Source organism: Bison bison, unplaced genomic scaffold (assembly GCF_000754665.1).
Source record: "Bison bison bison isolate TAMUID 2011002044 unplaced genomic scaffold, Bison_UMD1.0 scf7180017864063, whole genome shotgun sequence".
Taxonomy (NCBI): domain Eukaryota; kingdom Metazoa; phylum Chordata; class Mammalia; order Artiodactyla; family Bovidae; genus Bison; species Bison bison.
This window is the reverse complement of record NW_011494635.1, coordinates 4,498,712-4,518,957: the sequence shown is the minus strand read 5'-3', so window position 1 is coordinate 4,518,957 and position 20,246 is coordinate 4,498,712. Positions and strand designations below refer to the sequence as shown.

General features: G+C 44.2%; 1 protein-coding gene across 7 annotated transcripts in view; it reads left to right on the top strand.

Annotated features, from left to right (window-relative positions):
- FAM208B (family with sequence similarity 208, member B) overlaps positions 1 to 20,246 on the top strand; it is a 67,572-nt gene that overhangs the window by 43,557 nt on the left and 3,769 nt on the right. For 5 of the 7 annotated variants that reach the window (XM_010836367.1, XM_010836366.1, XM_010836365.1 and 2 more), the window contains 9 exons: positions 705 to 777; positions 870 to 935; positions 2,482 to 3,201; positions 7,026 to 7,268; positions 8,156 to 8,344; positions 10,622 to 11,480; positions 13,228 to 13,657; positions 14,226 to 17,975; positions 19,989 to 20,114. In XM_010836367.1, the coding sequence (XP_010834669.1) occupies positions 705 to 777; positions 870 to 935; positions 2,482 to 3,201; positions 7,026 to 7,268; positions 8,156 to 8,344; positions 10,622 to 11,480; positions 13,228 to 13,657; positions 14,226 to 17,975; positions 19,989 to 20,114 (6,456 nt within the window). The remainder of the gene's footprint in view (positions 1 to 704; positions 778 to 869; positions 936 to 2,481; positions 3,202 to 7,025; positions 7,269 to 8,155; positions 8,345 to 10,621; positions 11,481 to 13,227; positions 13,658 to 14,225; positions 17,976 to 19,988; positions 20,115 to 20,246) is intronic. The other 2 variants (XM_010836368.1, XM_010836369.1) reach the window with 2 other exon arrangements.

Sequence of the window (20,246 nt, the reverse complement as noted above, 5' to 3'; positions counted from 1 at the left end):
TTTTTTAACTCAATGATTATTATATGAACATTGGATTTTGTCTTTGTTATATGTATATAGGCTTTTGAAATGGTGAATAATGGGAAAGAAGAGCTGCATTTTCTGTCTGCATTTCTTATTACCAGGGACCTAATGATGTTATTGCCTGTTATTCAGTTCAGTCGCTCAGTCGTGTCCGACTCTTCACGACCCCGTGAATCGCAGCACACCAGGCCTCCCTGTCCCCGTCTCCTAGTATGCTGTGGAAAGGATTCCTTTAATGGATGATATCTTCCAGTTTTTCTAGTTCCAGGATTCTGTGATATGTTTTGTGTTAACTTGAGCTTATTGATGCTAATCATAGGTCTGATTGACCTTGAATTTGTAGTGGCTAAAGGGAAACAGAGCAGATACTTACACAGCAAATGTCAAACAGGACAATGAGAAAAGTTTCTGATTGATTTGTTACATAGTTGAACACTATCCAAAAACTAACCCTTGATATTCCAGTTATTTATTATATGTAGCCCTAACAAAGCAAAGATTATTTGAGCAGTAAGGGACTTGAAATTTCTGATACTAGGGGACAAAATTGTTCTGCTTCCCATAAATACTAACATTTCAAGAATCTTTTTCCTTAACTTTTCATAAGGTTAAAAATCACTGAAGAATGTGGTAGAAGGAGAAGGAAATTGAATCTTCTTTCTTGCTTTTTTATGTTTAAGGCAATCATCAAATGCTTAGAAGATCGAGAATTTTTCATTTTACTTACGTCATCAGCCTTAATGTACGAAACAGGTAAGGACCACTTTTTTGAAAAAATGTTTTCCAATATGTTTACTAGTATCAAATCGGCAACCTGATTTTCTTCTGATTCTCATTATGTGTAGGTTTTAGAGAGGAGCAGACAGGTCTACACGGGTTGCATTTATTCCACTCACCTCCACCAGCAGCAGGTAAGGGCACAGGCAGTCCACGACAGCTGTGGGCCACGTTTCAGTCCTCATCTTAAACCCCCAGCAGCACATGACTCTGGCAGCTGTTTCCTTCTCTAAAATAACTTTCCCCCTTTACTCTGCCTGGTCAGTCCTTCATTTCTGCAGGCTTATCCTTGCTTGTCTATTCCCACTCAGTATCCACCTGCCTATTGACATCTCTTTCCACTTAGGTGTCTCAGATATTCTTCACATTCAGCGTGTCCAAAACTGGATTCATTTGTTCTTGAAGAGCAATAGCCAGGAAGTAGTTTCATCAAAGTCTCCCCGTCAGTAGGACTTAAGGTCTTCACAGAAGCACTTGCCTTTATCTGGACTGCTTGTCTCCTTCCCCAGGACCAGGAATTGTCTATTAGGGGCAAAAAGTATTACTCATCTATTTATCTAGTATAAATAGATATACAGTAGATCGGTGGTATTAGAATTTCAGAGGGTAGTTAGGAAACAAAGTCCAGAAAGGCTCTGGTCAGGGGAGATAATGAATAAAACTGGAGAATAAGCATGGTCTAGCCTCTGATGCAGAGCTGTCAGGTGTAAGCCTGATTATCACTTTAATGAGTCCATTACCACTCTTCCTTCATTGAGGAACACAGACTAGTCAGTCTGCTGCTGCTGCTGCTGCTGCTGCTGCTGCTGCTATGTCGCTTCATTCGTGTCCGACACTGTGCGACCCCGTAGACAGCACCCCACCAGGCTCCCCCATCCCTGGGATTCTCCAGGCAAGAACACTGGAGTGGGTTGCCATTTCCTTCTCCAATGCAGGAAAGTGAAAAGTGAAAGTAAAGTCGCTCAGTCGTGTCCGACTCTTAGAGACCCCATGGACTGCAGCCTACCAGGCACCTCCGTCCGTGGGATTTTCCAGTCAGTCTAGTTACATAATATTAACTTGAGGGTTACTTAGGGGTTTACTTTGTTTGAGTTCAGTTGGTTCCCATCACAAGGAAAAAAACTTTATTTCTTTAATTTTGTATCTATATGGTATGATGGTTGTTCACTAGACTTACTGAGGTAACTGTTTAATGATGTATGTAAGTCAAATCATTATGCTGTAAATTCTGAATGTACACAGTGCCGTATTTCACTTATATCTCAATAAAGCTAGAAGAAAAAGGAAAGTCAAAATGCTAACCAAAGGACGTTTTCACCTTTGAATACCTTGTTAAGAGAGTTTGAAGTAGGTCATATAAGGTACAGACAAGAACAGAAAAGCAACTCTGCCAACTCTAAGAGCCAGTGCTATTTTTCGAAGCTGGAGGCAGACCTGCCTTCTTAATTCTCACCTTGTCATCCCTCCTGAATGACTCTGTTTTGATTCTGTATGTATTTTCATATATATGTTCATTAAGTGCATTCATAAGCCTTCTATTAATTGCTATTTAGATTACCATTTGAAACACTCATCATATTTAACCATCCTATAATTTTGTAATATAAAGCATTTTTTTTCCTGCATGATTTTTGGAAAAAAAAAAAGTTCAGGTTTTTAATACATGCATATATATTTTAGGTCTTACAGACTTGAAAGTTGAAGACAACATCTCATTGAAGGTGGTGCCCGTTTTGCCTGCCCTCAATTGTGCCCTGCTAGAAGCAAAGAAATCATTTTCTGAAAAAGGAATCTCTCTAAACACATTAGTAAAGCATAATTTCCAAGACTTGTCCAAGGTGAACAAAAGCCCTCCACTGACTGCTGCTTCCCAGGACGGATTTAAAGAAACTGGCTTCTCTGGCCAAGTGTCCAGTGGTTTTGACTTGACTCCTCCAGCTGAAAAGTGCCCTTTACAGTCTTTAACTCAGCTGAAGTCTTACTTTTCAAATGCGAGCGGGTACATTTTGGGAGTGTCTACTGTGTTAGGTCTATTGGCAGAGCGTCCTCAGTCTCCTTCTATTTCAGATGGGATATGCAATGCAGGCTTTTCTTTAGTGATGACTCCAGATCCTGAATTTCACAACTCAGAGGCAGAAGGAAGAAAAGATACAGAAACTGGAAATAACTCTGAAGACGTGTTTCAAGCAAGACAGGGAGCTCTGGTCCCACTGAGCCTAGCACCAAATCTGAGAGTGCAGCCCAAGAGAAAGGCAAGCAAGCTGCCCATGGTACAGAGTAAAAGGGTGAGCTTGTACCGACCCTTCCCCAAAAGGACTCCTGCTAGAGAAAACAAGGGTCCCGCCTCTTCCACGACTCTCAAGCTAGTCAAAGGACAGTTTCCTCAGAGGAGAAAAAGAGGTAAGCACATCATGTGGGTTTTCAAACGTTATGTCCCCACCCTGTGTGACAGTCCTGGACCATAGCTTGGTGGCATCTGTGAGGTGTTCTCTCCCGATGGCTTGTATGCACACTAGAGCTGGGGAGCACTGATCGAGGTGACAGGTGAAAGTCAACAGGACAAAAGCCTGCCCACCAGAAGCCCTTATTCACTTGTAAAACTGCTCCAGTTGCCACTTAGTTATTTACTTACCTTTCTAAGAAATAAGGTCTTTCAGTTTCTGAACTGCCCTGGGACAGATTGGATAGGATCTCCTAACATCAGGCACACTAAGAGCAACTGGTAGAAAGTTTTGAGTGACGGCCTGAGCACATCTAAAGAGGGTCCACCTGGGCCTCCACAACCAGAGCACCCTGGGGCAGAGTTCTAACCCTTGATGTGTTCTAAAGGTGGTCACCTGGACCTGCTGTCTGGTACGGACCTACTGAAACCAGTGTCCAGTGGCCTGGAGACGTATGTAAAGAAACAGTTCACAAGTGGTTTTGTTGTCCCTGAAAACTGAGTAGGAGCCCGCATCCAGAGCCATGTAGTGTCAGTCAAGTGCACTTTAGCCAGCAGAGCACAGCAGACAGCACAACTCTGGCTTAGAGCCCCCTCAGATATGTGTAGTGTATTTGTTTAAAAATAGAGAACTTAAAGGAAATTAGTCCTGAATATTCATTGGAAGGACTGATGCCAAAGCTGAAACTCCAGTACTTTGGCCACCTAATAGAAAGAACTGACTCATTGGAAAAGACTCTGATGCTGGGAAAGATTGAAGGTGGGAGGAGAAGGGGATGACAGAGGATGAGATGGTTGGATGGCATCACCGACTCAATGGACATGAGTTTGAATAAGCTCCGGGAGTTGGTGATGGACAGGGAGTCCTAGCGTGCTGCAGTCCATGGGGTCGCAAAGAGTCAGACACGAGTGAGTGACTGAACTGAGGGAACTTACGCTCCATGTTCTCTTTGAGAAGGGCGAGCAGACTGTGGCCAGAGCCCCTTAGGCATTTCCCCATCATCTCTGTACTTGATCGCAGGCAAAGCGGGAGGCTGCTTATGAGCATGTGTCTTAGCTGGCCTTGTCTGTCATGTTGTGAATTTAACACTTGATGCCTAAAGAAGAAATACTGGAGATGTGTGGATCCCCCAGGATCCTAGATAATTAAGATTTTACCCTTTGGTTTAACAAATAGTTATTTCTGACCAATTATAGTTTGAGAAATGGTGTGTGTGTTTAGGAAGGTGGTGGAAAGAAGGGCAGCATGAAGCAGACACACACTTTCCCGCACACATTCCAGGCCATATTGGCTTTCTTCTCTATATGAATTTACTTAAAGGTGTTAAATATATTATCTGTAATTCAACATATATGTTGTCACTATTTCTCAAAACATTTTAAATTTCATCCACTGTAAGAAATGTGTTTTATGTTTTAGTCCAGTATACACAAATGCATACATACTGAAACAGAAATTTCAGAAAACATTTACCCTAACTTTGTGCAGTATAATCTGATATATTCTGTTTCATTTAATAAAGAATTCTGGTTGCAGCCCACTAGGTTTATTTGACAGTCCACCCATGGGTTATTGTGCGCAGTTTGAGAAACATGCTGTTGAGTGATGCAGATAAGCAGGGTGGTCCCTGCAGGGTCATGTTTCCCCTTTTCTTCCCAGGACCTGGGTCATGAGAGGTGTTCACTTCCTGCCCGTGCAGATCTTACATGTCCCCTCGTCTTGATCATCTTATCTTGTTTCCTTTCTCTTCTCAATTTAGTATTAATCATTTTCCACTTTTATGCAGGAGACCTGGGTTAGATGCCTGGGTTGGGAAGATCCCCTGGAGAAAGGAAAGGCTACCCACTCCAGTATTCTGGCCTGGAGAATTCCATGGACTGTATAGTCCATGGGGTCACAAAAAGTCGGACATGACTGAGTGACTTTCAGTTTCACTTTCATTTTCCTGTTTGATTTATATTTTGCCTTTTTTAATGGCAAAATGTTTAAAAATTGTAACTGATGTAGAATCAGAAGTCTTATTCTGGAACAAACAAAACTATGCTGCTCTGTTGCCTTTATTAGTTTAGTAGGGAAGAAAATAATTAAACCCAGGGAAATGTCCAACATTAAGAGAGCCCTAAAAGCTTTTTAAAAAACCACTTATTCCTCTGATTTTCAAAAACATAAAATGAAATTGGTCTCTTTTTTATATTTCACTAATAACCATCACATTCTTACACTGTTTAGTATCATTTTTCTGTTTGCAATTAGAAATAGTATTTTCTATATGATGTGAATTTAAAATGTTTACAAACATTCAGAGGTATGATAATTTTATATAGTCAGTATGGAAAATAGTTTTCACAGGAAACAATGTGGAAAACAGTTTTCACAGGGAACATTTATTAACATTTTTTTCAACTCTTAAAGCATTGAAACACTTGCTATGTGTGATACAAGCAGGTCATTAATAGTTTTTTTCTCATCTCCCTCCACCTTTAGCTCTTTCCCTGAGAAGTAAAGCTGAGCATTTTGTAAGTTCAGTTCAGTTCAGTTGCTCAGTTGTGTCCGACTCTTTGCAACCCCATGGACTGCAACACGCCAGGCTTCCCTGTCCATCACCAACTCCTGGAGCTTACTTAAACTTATATCCATTGAGTCATTGATGCCATCCAACTGTCTCATCCTCTGTCGTCCCTTCTCCTCCCACCTTCAATCTTTCCCAGCATCAGGGTCTTTTCCAATGATTCAGTTCTTCACATCAGGTGGCCACCAAAGTATTGGAGCTTCAGCTTCAGTCCTTCCAATGAATATTCAGGGATGATTTCCTTTAGGATGGACTGGTTGGATGTCCTTGCAGTCCAAAGGACTCTCAATTCTTCTTCTACACCACAGTTCAAAAGCATCAATTCTTCAGCGCTCAGCTTTCTTTATAGTCCAGCTCTCACATCCATACACGAATACTGGAAAAACCATAGCTTTTCTTCCAAGGAGCAAGCGTTTTTTAATTTCATGACTGCAGTCACCATCTGCAGTGGTTTGGGAGCCCAAAAAAATAAAGTCTCTCAGTGTTTCCATTGTTTCCCCGTTTATTTGCCATGAAGTGATGGGACCGGATGCCACGATCTTACTTTTCTGAATGTTCAGTTTTAAGCCAACTTTTTCACTCTCCTCTTTTGCTTTCATCAAGAGGCTTTTTAGTTTTTCTTCACTTTCTGCCATAAGGGGAGTAGGTTGAGGATTTTTTTCAGTGTACCTTCCTGCATCTTCTCTTAAGAGGTGATTTTTTTCAGGCGGGTGTTAAGGCTTTGGTATTAACATTTAGGTGTAGTGAAGAAAAACATGTAAGGTCTTTGTGAATCTGCAGTCTCATCTCTGCAGTGTGCTTACGGTTTCAACCACATCACTTCATGGGACCTCTGTCGCTTTTGGGTAAATTGAATTATTTGTCCCAGTGCTGTGAACTAGAATATTCAGCCTTACCTGTTACATCAGTCAGCAAAGATTATGGAATTTTTTTTTAATTGTTGTTTTATTTTTATAAAGTTACTACTCTGATATTTTCTTCTAATCTGGATAGATAGACCAGACTTAACAAGTTCATATTTTTATACTTATGTGAGAGGTTTTTAACTCTTGCTTTGTTTAAAAAAAAATTGTTAATGAACTATCCCAAATTTTATATTTTATTCCCCATTACTAAAGTTATTCCCCACACAACAAAAGAAATCAAAGGAGAAAGCTATGCTGATAAATATGTGAGCCCCCACCCCTTAAAAAATGGTGTCTTTTCTGCATAAGGTGCTGAGGTGCTGACTACACAGTTTGTACAGATACCCAAACTGGGTAGGAAAGCCCAAGAAGCTCCTAGTTCTAAAGATGTTCCAGTGGCAACGAATGCTAAAAGGGCAAGGAGACGAGCGACCTCTCCAGACACACCTGTTCCAACGGCTAAGCCACCCATGAAGAAACCTCCACAGAAACAGAGGGTAAATATAGTAAAAGGCAATCAGAATCCAAGACTCAGAAAACAGCCACAACCTGGTAAGAAACACACTTCCTATATATTTCAGCACCACAATACAGACTAATCAAGATTGCAAGATAGTATATTGACTAGTATGAGATCAGCTGAAGTCTGTTAGGTCCTTGCTGTCTTCTGTAGTTCAGACTCTGACAGGACGAGTAACTTGGTTTCCTATTGTGAATAAATTAGGAAAGTGTGAAGATTCTTGCCTTTACTAAGTAAAACCTACTTTTCAGTTTCCAGAAAGCCTGAACAGGAACAGTTTACCAGAGTTAAAGTATAAATGGTCTTTTTAAGTGACTAAATTCACAAGCAATAGCATATGGCAGTACTTTCCTGGACCATAATCAGTTATAAAAAGGAGACGGTTATAAGTCTGCCCAGAGGGAACTGTAAAGAGGTGGTTCAAAGCAGTCAGGAATCCAGAATGCTGTATTTGGTCTTAAAAGGCATTAAATTTATTTAGTTCTGCATTTGTGGAAGAGGATAACGGAATCTCTTTATGAGAGCTTCTGTGTTCCACCTGCTGGAAGCTCCTCATCACTGGAAAGTTCTCAATCACCGTGGCCTTGGCTCTTCTCCTCGCTCCACACCGATCTCGTGCCCACGCTCTCTGAGTGCAGTGCAGCCCCCACCACTTGGCAAGACCTGCACCATTTACAGGGTCTTCAGTTTTGAGTCTGTTGTGCTACATGGTGCTGTTTCTTGTTTAGAAAAACCTTCATTTCCTCATACCTTTGTAATCCTATCAGTTTTCTGTCTAATCTCATGATTCTGCTTTCTCTCTTATCTCTCTTTAGATTTTTAAAAAAATCTTAGGTGGAATTCAGGGAAAGAAACTTTTGTTGATGTGATGGTATTACCGATGAGCTTGGTTTTTTCTTTCCTCTTTTTTTTCTTTTAGTTTTCAAGTGCACCTCACTGCAGCAAAACCCATGCCCCCCACATTGGAGGCACGGAGTCTTAACCACTGGACCTATAGGGAAGTCCCTTTCCTCAGTTTGTTCAAAGTTGTTTATGACTGAAGATGTTCTGAAATCTCATCACTGTACAGCCTATAGAGAGTCTGCTTGTCACCCCAGGCGGTCACAAGGTAGTCTCCCCAGGGCTCCACGTCTCTCCCTTGCCGTTTCCCTGTGCCGGGCTCCCACACTCCGCACCTGGGGTCACTGCTGTGCGTCGCCTGTGCTCAGCTCAGTCACATGGAGGCGTTTTCTGGGGCTCTGATCTGCACTCATCTCTCCGTTCTTTCAGTTCCTTTTGGGCTTTTGAGAACATTAAAGAATTGCATTCATACTCTTCCAGTTATCTAGTGTGACTTGGTCCTGTCTTTCCAATTAGTTTGTAAACAGGATGAGCATAGACACATACGTAATGTATTGTATTCTTTGCCATGTCATTAGAATTCCTTGTGCTGAACTGGCCTCCAGATACTTGCAGGCTAGTCCATTAGTGGGAGGAGGTATATGATGGCATTGGCAGAAAATGCAAAGTTTTCACAATATGCATTCAGGAAAAGGCTGACTTATATTGCAAATGTCTGTATACATTGTGCAGCCATATTCCAAGTTAAAACTGTAAGATTACCACCTTTTAAATAATGTCTTAATTTTTCTTTTATGTCTTAATCTGCTTCATTTCTTTTACTTGAAATATTAGAGTTTAAGAAGGCTCAGTCATTTTGTTACTGAAACGAATAGTTTTCTGTCCTTTTTAAAGTTTTCAATATAGTTTTTATTTATTGAAATCTCTATTTTTATAATTCATTTGGCATCTTCTTATCTATATTTATTAAAAGAGATAAACAGTATTGTATTTTTAATGAATTGAAAACCTCTAACAAGTCAGTACTTAAGTGATTTACTTGAAATGCTGCTGCTAAGTTGCTTCAGTCGTGTCCGACTCTGTGCGACCCCGTAGACAGCAGCCCACCAGGCTCCCCCGTCCCTGGGATTCTCCAGGCAAGAACACTGGAGTGGGTTGCCATTTCCTTCTCCAGTGCATGAAAGGGAAAAGGGAAAGTGACATGACTCTTAGCGACCCCATGGACTACAGCCTTCCGTCCATGGGATTTTCCAGGCAAGAGTACTGGAGTGGTTGCCAGTGCCTTCTCCGTTACCTGAAATGACACATATTTATTAAAATGAACTCTTTTGCTTGATTCTATCCAGAATGACACTCGGTGTAAGAGCCATGGTATTAAAGGGTAGAATGAACTGTCAGCACATACATCGATCCTAAAATGGATTTCGTGTTTCCAGTACACCCAGGGAGTTCATGAGACAGCTCTCTGGGTCACTTTCTCCCACCTCACTCCCTTGGAGCTTTATATGTTAAATAAAAACTGGGCAGTGCTTGATTAATTCCACCCTCCTCACCATACACACACTCTCATCTTTTTGTTTGATGACCTCATAAGCCAGAGTTTCCACTATAAATGTATTGTCACTGGCCTTTGGAGACAGGTTGGTAATTCATGTCAGACCTGCTATTTCTAGTTATAAAGAGGGGCACAGTTGGCTTTTCTGTCCATCTAGCCACCTGCTACAGGGACTCACTGCCTGGTACTGTTGTGAGCTTTGTCCTTTGTGGTAACCACTTTTAAGAAGGCTGAGAAGGCAAGTAAACCACCTGAGCGTGTGTTTTCTGACCAAAGGCACATGGGGAGAGTTGACTACCTGCTGAAAGAATTATCAGTAGATGAGGAGATTTGCTTTTTTGCAGAGTAGAGGGGAAATGTTTTCAATGTAAAAACTGAAGTTTTAAAACTTGAAGTTAATTGGTCATTCAGAATATTCTTAAAACAGTTCTCATGTTTTATTCTTATCATAACATTATATTTAAACATCAGTATGGTTAAAATCGTCTCTGTTTTGAACTTAGGTGATTTTTGTAGTAACTTGTAAAATAATTTCTAAGGATGTATATTAACATTCTATAATATACACTTTAAACTTAGAAACTCTTAGATTCTCACTAGACTGTAAGCCCTCTGAAGGCAGAAGTCTTGTGTTCTTGTTTTGAGGGTGGTTGGTTTTTTATTTTTTTGTCTTTGTCTTATTTCTCTAGCTGAGCAATATGCCTTGTGTGTAGATCAGTACATGCAGTTTCAAAGGGTGATTTTTTTTTTTAATTAATATGCATACTCCTTAGGACTGGTTCTTCTGGTAAACACATTATAAAGCCTCAGGGAACTGGACAAGACCTCAGTCTGATAATAAAAACTTAATACAAACTTTGCAACATACCAAGAGGTTTTTCTTAAATACATCCCCTTAACTGTTGACTTTCATTGAGCCATCGTAATACAACAAAGAATTAGTTCTATGGAAATCAAATGTTATATATCTCTTTTTCTTTTACACTGAAGCCAAAGGAGAAACTGCTTTACAGCTTCAATCAGAAATTTCCAGTGGTCAAGATGTTATTAGCATAAATACAGCCCAACCAGAACATGTCACGGTGGCCCCAAAAGCCCCGACTGAAACCTCCGTTGTCGGCTGTGACTCCCAGGCCCTTAACATGCTGGCCGACCTGGCTCTGAGTGCTGCTACCTCTAGCACGACATCCCCCGAGCCCAGAAACCTCTCCGGGTCCCTGGAGCCGCCGCAAAACAGTGTTCTGCTTTCTAAAGAACAGCCTTTGCGTGGGACATCAGACCACGAATACCACAGAGGAGTTAAAAGTCAGAAAGGTGGGCCATCACCCAAGCCGTCCTCTGACCAGAGTAGGCTGTCGTCAGACCCCACAGTCAGCCCAGAGGAAGAGAGCGTGGGTCCTGGCAGTTGGGCGCCTGCAGAAGCCCAGCCAGCACTTCCCAAGGAGATCCACGAGAGTTCCGATGCAAGCCAGAGCTCTTTCGTAGCTGCGGAGCATTCCTACGCCCTGCTCCTCGCAGAACATTCAAAGAGGGGGAGCCCAGCCCTGGCCTTTGCCAAGACCAGCACCAAAGGCTCTGACATGGGGACCCCTGTGGGGAAGGTGATACCCTTCCTGCGCACGAAGATGAAGTCCCCGCTACAGAAGCTCTCCATGGCCCTGGCCTTCAGGCACAGGGGCAGGTTGCTGCCCACTGGCACGCAGGACTTCCGCTGCTCCTCACACACCGTATTCTGCTGTGACGGCTCCTTTAAGGTCACGTTCACATGTGAAGCAGATTACTGTTTCAGCTTAGACAGCAAGTACACCAACAACCCTCTGGAGAAGACTGTGGTCAGAGCACTGCATGGGTGAGTAGGGGCGACATTGGGTAGATACCTCGATGTAGGGAGAACGGATACTGTGCTCATTCTGAGGAGGGAGAAAGAAGGGTGTAAAATCCAGTAAATGGGGAGTAACACTGAGCAGTGGATCATTGAGATGCTCCTTCATGAGTCTTTCTGGTCCTTGAATTGTAATCTGTAAATAAGATCTTGGTGGAAAATAGTGAGGTAAAGGAATAATGCTTTGCAGACTGAATCCCAGAAGAAACATTTAAAGAATTACCTGGGGACTTCCCTGGTGGTCCAGTGGCTGAGATTCCTCCTTCCCCAAGCAGGATTAGGATTAGGTTCAATCCCTAGTCAGGGAACTAGATCCCATGTGCTTCAACTAAGACCCAGTGCAGCCACATAAGTAAATAATTTAAAAAACAAAACTTGTAGCTTGTCAAGTTGGTAACATTGCTGTGAGTGAGCATGTTTACATGGGGTTTTTCTAGAAATTTCCTTAGGGATCAAGGCAGAATAGTGGAGAGCTAAGAGCACTGGCTTTGGAGCATGGACCAGCCTCGGTGTTGAGTCAAGGCTCCCCCAGCTCTCAGAACAGCACTTCTGGCCCTTCCTGATACTCAACCTGGGAGCTCACTGAACTGTGGGTTCTGACTCTGTTTGGGGTAGGGCCTGAGAGTCTACATTTCTCACCAGTGTCCAGATGACACCTGCGAAGGGTGACAGTCTGTGGGCAATGTTTTTAACATGAGTTTAATAATAGCCATGTATGAGGGTTTGCATGGTGACAGGCTGGTATTGAACAGTGACTATCACTGTTAGCAGTGAGCATTGGCCTGTGACCTTAGCACCTAGCAGGGGGATGATGCTTGTGCAAGGCCCTGAATTCCTTCGGACTCCTCTCGCTCCAGGACCAGCTCACACCTAAGAGCCTGCGTTTGCTCAGGAGGGTCACTTCCTTCCCCTGAACCCTGCTTCACTGAAGCCCCACTCTGTAACCCCTCTGACTCACTGCACTCGCTCTGCTGTTCTTTGGCCTGGCACATGGCCAGAAGTGTGTTCTGTCTCCCTTCTGGTTTCAGGAGAGTCTTCAAAGCTTGGATCTGAAAATAGTGCAGTTCTGTTGAACTGCCTGACTACTTTAATCTTCAGACTTCCCAACTGTTAGACATGTAGAATTAGAAAAGAAATGAGTTGGCCAGACTTCCCAGAAGCCAAGAGATGAGGATTTGGGAAGTCACTGAAGCCATTATTCACATAAGGTATCTGTTTTGTCCCAGGAGAGCTTGCATTGAATTTGGGGAGAGCCCCAGGCTCAGAACGGAAAGGCCTATGTTCTGATCATGGTTCTTGCATTCACAGAGTTTGTGTTTGGAAAGAAGTCACTTAAAACTCTGATTTCCAGCTCCTTGCTCTGTCTCTGTAAAAAGAAGGGATGAGATGCATTGTAATTATTTGTTAATTAACTTCATTTTTTGTCTTATTTTTATTTCATGCTCATGTAATTTTTGGAGAAGGCCATGGCAATCCACTCCAATACTCTTGCCTGGAAAATCCCATGGGCGGAGGATCCTGGTAGGCTGCCATCTATGGGGTCGCAGAGAGTGGACCACGACTGAAGCAACTTAGCAGCAGCAGCATGTAATTTTAAAAGAAAACTGAACATAAAAACTAAGGTTAATGATGAAGGCACTTGCTTTATGATATGACAGTCATCTAAAAGAGTCATCTTCAACTATTTTCATTTGTTCCTTCTTTAAACCCTCAGGCCCTGGAATACTGATTTACCAGATAATGTGGAAGAGGTGAAGCTTCTGCTGCATATGTGGGTGGCTCTGTTTTATAGCAGACAGAACAAAGTTGTGCGGTCATCCCGGAAAGTCGTTGAACACAGCAACCCAGCAAAATACGTGTCCATAAATAGCACACTAGAGTCATTTGAGTTTGGTGAAATCGAGGAGCCCTCCAGAGTAGAGAGGTTCTCCATAGACCCTCTGGTGGAGGCCAGTGAGGCTCCCAGAGGCCATGCAGCTGAGGTGTCCTGCCCTGACGCTGACCCCCTGCGTCCTTTCACAAAGCCGTCTCCTGTGAGAGGCCTGGAGCTCTGGGTGCAGAATGAACAGAAAGAAATGTTTGCAACAGTGGGTCACCAGGAAAGCCCAGAAAGCCAGAATTTCATCTGTTCTTATAATAATGAGGTCAGTAAAGCTGAATACTAAAAATGCTGGTATTACTTTTGAAGAAATTTTTTTGTACATAAAATCACTTTCAAAACAAGGCACTGATTTCTTTTAGGAAAGTGGATTCTCTGTGTACAGGATTATAATGCCAGAAACTTAAGTTTTCAAACTCCACGTTGTCTGCTGTTGGAGCTTATCTACCATCCTGATTGAAGAAATGAAAATAAGAAAAGAATCGTAAGGGTCAGATGATCTAGGAGCCAGCCATAATTATGTAGCTTTTTAGTAGAGTGATTTGGGGCCAATTACTTATTCTGTCTGAGCTGAATAATACTTACTGTGTCTTACCTAGAATAGTGTTTATTGGAGCTTTTGTGTGTGTATTTAAAAAAAATCTCTCTCTCGGGTGTATTTTAAGCCTATGTAAGAAGAGGGATTTGCTTGGTCTCTGCCCTGTGAAGATTCAAAAGGACAGAGCTAGCTAAAATCGTTCTTTGTCTGTTCTTCCCATGTGTAAATTTTTTAAAAATTATGTATTTTAGACTCTCGGTTTTTTTATTTATTTATTTTGCTTTAATCATTTCAGATAATTAGGGGGAAAGCTGAACAAGAGTCATCAGGTAAACTGGAGACTTCCAATCTTGTGCTTCCTTGCATTGGAAACACTCAAGCTAATGGACCTTCTATTCCTGGTGAAGATGAAACCTTTGAGCCTCTTGATAACACACAAGTGACCTCTTATAATGATACTGCCCCACAAACCACATTTGCCAAGACTTATGATGAGATCAACAGTCCATCAATGATTTGTCAGAAGTCTGTGTATAGCACCCTTGAGAGCAAAGTTGATATTTTTCATGCACAAAGGGAAACAGAAGCAGATGCTCTGCAGGGCCTTACCCAGTGTAGCAGCCCCATAAACAAAGAATGTCAGCCATTGTTGGAGGGGAAGGGTGATATGGGGTATGTGATGATTAATCTGGAACCAGTTACACTCACTTTGGAAAAAAGTGCCTACATGCCAGTACAGACAGAAGCTGTCAACAGAGCTGACAAACCAACAGCCTTTAACATGGAGTTGACTAAACAGGTGTCACCTGCTGCAAGCCTTAGACATCCTGTGTCCACATTTGAAAAGTCACAGATGCAGGGCCTTGGGGAAAACCCCTCACTGGCGGTGTCAGGACCAAAGGGCACTCAGTACCTCCATGCCTCCTCAGTGCGTAGAGAGACACTTGCTGAAGAAACATGTTCCTTACAGAAGGGACAGGCTGTGGCAGGCTCACCTTCACCATCTGATAATCCCATGGTAATGGAAGCATTACCATTGGCTAAAAGTCCAAATTACTTGTTACCCAGAGAAGAAATGAAACTCTCTCAAGAATTCCTTCTCCCAACACAGAATCTCTTGAGCATCTCTTCAGAAGAAATAATAGAGCCGTCCCAGGTTGAAGTGGTTCCATCGTCAGCCTCTGCCCCCTTGGGAAAAAAGGATTCCCTTAACTGCATCACATCACTAAGGAATACTCTGTGTGGCTCTTCAGAACTAAAGAAGGACAAGAGTGGTCTGAACAGTGAAAATATTAGTATTCAATCATTTAATTCCACATTTACCAAAGAAGCAGGCCTGTCTGTGAATGGAGAGGAGGTCAGCCTCAAGGTATCAGAGGAGGATTCCAACCTTGACCTCACTCTCACCCTATCACCACCCACGAGTCCTAGGGAAGAAGCGCCCACTGGTGAAGTGGAGCAACTGCGGGAGGCCCCGCTACCCTGCATAGACCTTCAGGAGATGGCAGAGGAAATACTCGTGCCTGAAGAGGTTCCTTTCATAGAAAACAGAGATGTGAACTCTGCTGCTAACACGTCTGTGAAACCAGCAGAAAACAAAGAGGGAAAAGGTGATCATTTACAGACAGTGGCTTTCATACTTTCTAAAGAAACGTGTACCCTGGAGGTTGCAGAGGAAGTTCACCTTGCCTCTGACTTCCCATTTGGTTCCTTGATTGAAGAAGTGTCACCAGCTTCCAGCCCTGACCCCCAGGCACCAGTGGAAGAAGCACCACCAGCTCAGGCCACATCTCCATGTGGTCTGAAACAGTGTGACGCGCTTGGTGAGAAAAGCACCAGCCTCTCCAAGGTAGAGTCAGGAGATTTGGCCATAACAGAAAAGGAAAGTTCTCTTGTTACTGCCACCCATCCAGTGGAACAGGATAACTCAGCTCAGGTACAGCAGATGCAGCTTTCTGCTGAAACACCTCTACAATTACAGAACCGCGCAGGAAGAAAAGGTAGATTCTTAATCCTTCCTGGTGACGTCACTCAGGAAACTGGCCAGAGTAAATGTGGGAAGGGCTTCTCCCTCTCAGGAAAGGGGCCAGACTGCGATGGCACGGTAACCCAGCCTGCCTGCACTGTCATGTACGGAGGTTCTCTTGAAAACCTGGTATCGTCAGGATACCCACTGCAGCCCATGGGTGTGGAGACCTGCAGCCCCCACCCACATCATCGTGTCCTGGAGACCAGTGAGCCCTTCAGTCCTGCAGAGATCCCTGAAAACAAGTCTGCTGACATGTTTGTTTCTACAGCCACACCAGGTGCTGTGGTGACCAGCACTCAGAGCCTTCCTGAAGATGTTTTGAGCAGTGATGTGAAAACACACGAATGCTGTTACATCCTGGTTAAGTCCTTGCGCTCTGACCCAGTTGCTGGAGCTGAGGGTGTGCAGACCCACAGGCAACCAGAGCTCCCCAAGCCTGCACTCCCCTCGGGCGGGGCCACCGCAGCCCACAGCACAGGCCCCAGCAACACGGGGACAGGGTTCCCGACACAGGAAGTCCCGGTTGTCAGGATGACCCATCTGCTCGACAGTGAGGATAGTGGAGCCGAGTTACAGGGAAGAGCCGTGGATCCAGGAGGTGCCAGCCCCCAGGTGCTCACCAGCTCCCCACAAGGCAGACAGGAGCCAGCCTGTCTGCTGCAGGAAGGGTCGCCGTGTGCAGTATGGGATCTGCTCCGTGGTGGACTTCTCCCCACGTACCTGCAGGCTGATGCTCACCCAGGTACTGCAGCCCATGGCGAGAGTGCCAGTCCAGAGCCCAATGTGTCCTTTGCTCCCCGATCTGGTGCACCTCCCATTGGTGAGGTCTCTGAAGAGCAGCTGCAACGTGTGAGTGTGGGCGAGGCAGGCACGGGCGGAGGCATGGGTGTGGGTGTGCTCTCTGACATCTACTATGAACCCCTGTCTGGAGACTCAGATCAGGACTCTGTGGGTGAGTATGGACACCCCAGATACAACACAGAAGAGTCCCGTGCTTCACAATATGGCCACACTGGGAAAAGAGAAGGTGCATCCAAAGACAGTCACGACTCTTTCCTGAGCCTGAACACCAGTGATCACCACAACTGGGGCTACGCGAGCCAGGCTCCAGGGCTGGAGACCAGCATTCCTCCCAGAAGTTGGCTGGGTGGACTGAAGAAGGAAGCTACGTGTGTGCCCTGTTACGTCCAAATCCGAGATGTCTGCGGGGTCCCCAGGAGCTACGCCAACTTCACCGTGACCAGAGAGCTCAGAGACACCCCAAGAAGCCTGCACGGCTTGAGGCGGCGCCCCAGGGGCATGGCCCCGTGTGGCTTGCTCAGCTCCTGGATGGACACCTGGCAGAGAACCGACGACCTCACCCAGAACACTTTAGACTTGGAGCACCTGCGTTTTGCACACAAACTGAAACAAATTGTGAAGATGGGAGCTGCTCAGCATTCTGCCCTCTTCCCCAGTGCCTTTCCAAAGGAGCCCCCATCCCAGGTCACCACCGGGGCTTTTCCTGGGACCCCAATGCCCGCATGCCTGGGGCTGCCTCCCGCCTCCCGAAGCAGGAGTCCTCTTGTGGTGACAGTCGTGCATCAGATGCCCAACCATGTGGACCGCTCCTCCTCCTGGAAGAAGAGGTGTGGCCACGGTAGAAATCACCTCACAAACTCAGACCAGAATCAGACCGCCTCCTTCCACCTCCACAAGCTGAAATACAACAGTACATTGAAAGACTCGCGCAACGACATCGCTGTCATTCTCAGCGAGTATGCCGAGTTCAACAAGGTGATGCTGAGCAGCCGCCAGGTGGTCCAGGACACAGAACCGCCTGTGGCTTTGGGAGCGGCCATGCCCCGCGAGCTCTGTGTCTGCGGCCCACAGCCCACCTCCTACGAGGACCTGGTGGCCGACCTGTGCTCCAGCCTGCGCGTCAAGCTGGAGCGAGTGGTGAGGGAGGCGTGTTCCAGCAACTTCCTCTTCTACCTCATGGAGACTGAAGACAAGTCCTTCTTTGTCAGAACAAAGGTAAGGTGCCAGATTTTTCCTACAGTTTTTATTACTTTGATTGCAGGTCCAAGTTTTTTTGTTTTTTGTTTTTAATAATACAGCATTCTCAGCTTCAGAAAGAAGCCACAATGTGGTATATCTTCTCAGCTCAGTCTTTCCGTGTCCCTGAGGCCGCTACAGAGCAGGGCAAGGTCCTATGTGCCTGCCTCCTGGGGGTCCTTCCCGTGTTGCCCTGGTCACTGAGCAGCTCCGGACTTGAGGAGGCTCCCCAAAGAGTAGACAGTAGAGAGGGCCTCCCAGAGCATAGTGGTCACCATCGGGTCAAAGGATCACACAGCAGCACTGAGACGACCACCCTAGGCCCCTGGAAGGCGCTGAAAAGTGCTTCTGAAAGAGCAGCCGTGCTGTAGAGAGCATTTTCCCACCTCCACCACCCGGAGGGTGGCTAAGTGAGGAAGAGCAGCCTCACGAAGCTCCCCAGGTGGCTGAGCCAGAGATGGTCTCTTGGGAGATGCTGATGGCTCCCATTTTGTATCATTTAAATATGATTTTTAAGTATTTATTTTTTCCAAATTTGTGAAATCTGTTCTGTGTAACTGGTATTTTTCCCGACCAAGGTTTCTTTTGCTGTCCATGGTTTTTGACAGATGGCTGCCAGATGTGGTCTCCTCCACCGCCATCATTGCTCCCATTTCACGCCATTTTGGGAAGCAGTTTTGTTGAAAACAATACAGCATGAAATGGCCTTCAGTCTTTTTTGGAAGTTGCTTCGCCTCCAAAAGTAATCTGGATTTAAAACACAATTTATTTGTAGATAACACACACATTTCAACAGTGACTATTGTTTCATGGTAATACTTTGTCAGATGACCTCTATTTACAACAGAAAATAACAAATTGTGTGTTACTCAAGTGAGCAAGTGGACACCTTGTAAAATACATTGGAGAATAAAGTGCAATCAGGAGCAGTGTTTGTAGCTCAGAAAGCTCTCCTGAAAATTCGTCTGTCCAGGAGTGCCGATGGGGTGTCAAGCCCCGTTTACTCATGAAGTGATGAACGATATTAGATACTTAGATATTTTAGTGAGCTCTTTATTAAAAGAAATTTCGTCAGTAGGAGTATTTTTGAAAATACATCACCATACTTTTTTCATTTTAGATTTTTATTGGTGTATAGTTGATTTACCTGGAGGGAGGGCATGGCAACCCACTCCAGTTATCCTTGCCTGGAGAATCCCATGAACAAAGGAGCCTGGCATGCTACAGTTCATCAGGTCACAGAGTCAGACACAACTGAGTGACTTAGCACGTGGTTGATTTACAGTGTTGTATTAGCATCACCATACATTTTGAATGAAGAATTGAAAGTCAAAATTCAGGTTGACTTGAGATCCAAGGGGGATTGACCAAAGTAACCTTATTTTTATAAAAGAAATAACAAATGATGGACAGTGTTACTGGCAACCCTCCAGAATCCTCCATACCGGAACAGCATCAAAATCAGAGGACAAGGTTGAGGAACTTCTTGAACTACACGAGCTTATCCTCCCAACAAAGCTTACTGCGGTGCCATTCTATGGGATACAGCCATGCCCCTCACCCCTGGTAACCAGGCCCAGTATAACCCCAGCACCTGCCACACCCCAGAGCCTACACTGTCCAACTTCTGCCAGCTTCTCCATCATGCGCCTTCGCTAGTAATACTCAGAGCAGTGCACAGGCATCAGGGCTGGTCAAAGTCCTGGAAAAACTGACTGAGGCTGCAGTTTTAAAGTAAATATCTTCATCCCCAGCTGACTCCCTTCAGAGGGAGTATGTGTGTTTGATGTTTCCGAAGAATCAGCCTTTGATATGGACATAAAAGATTCATTATAAAGTGCTCATCTAGTAGTAAAGACAAACTGCCATTTATGTGCCTTATTAGGACATAATTTAGTAAATGTGCTTTCTTATATATCTTCTGTCAGCAGTTTTATAACAGTTCTGTGCAAGTATCCTTTCTTAAATAATAGCTATCTGTAAATCTTTCAGAATATCCTGAGGAAAGGAGGCCACACAGAAATCGAACCTCAGCATTTCTGTCAAGTATTTCAGAGAGAGAAAGGTGCACTCTTAGTCATCATCAGAAATGAAGATATAGCATCCCACCTGCATCAGGTAGGTTTGGAGATCACCTTCTTACAGAGATACGTATTCTGAGCATTTTTTATGTTGTTCTGAAATTAGCCTCATCACTGCCTTTTTATTTAGGGGAGAGGTTAAAACCCAATACCGTTGAATCTAAGTGGG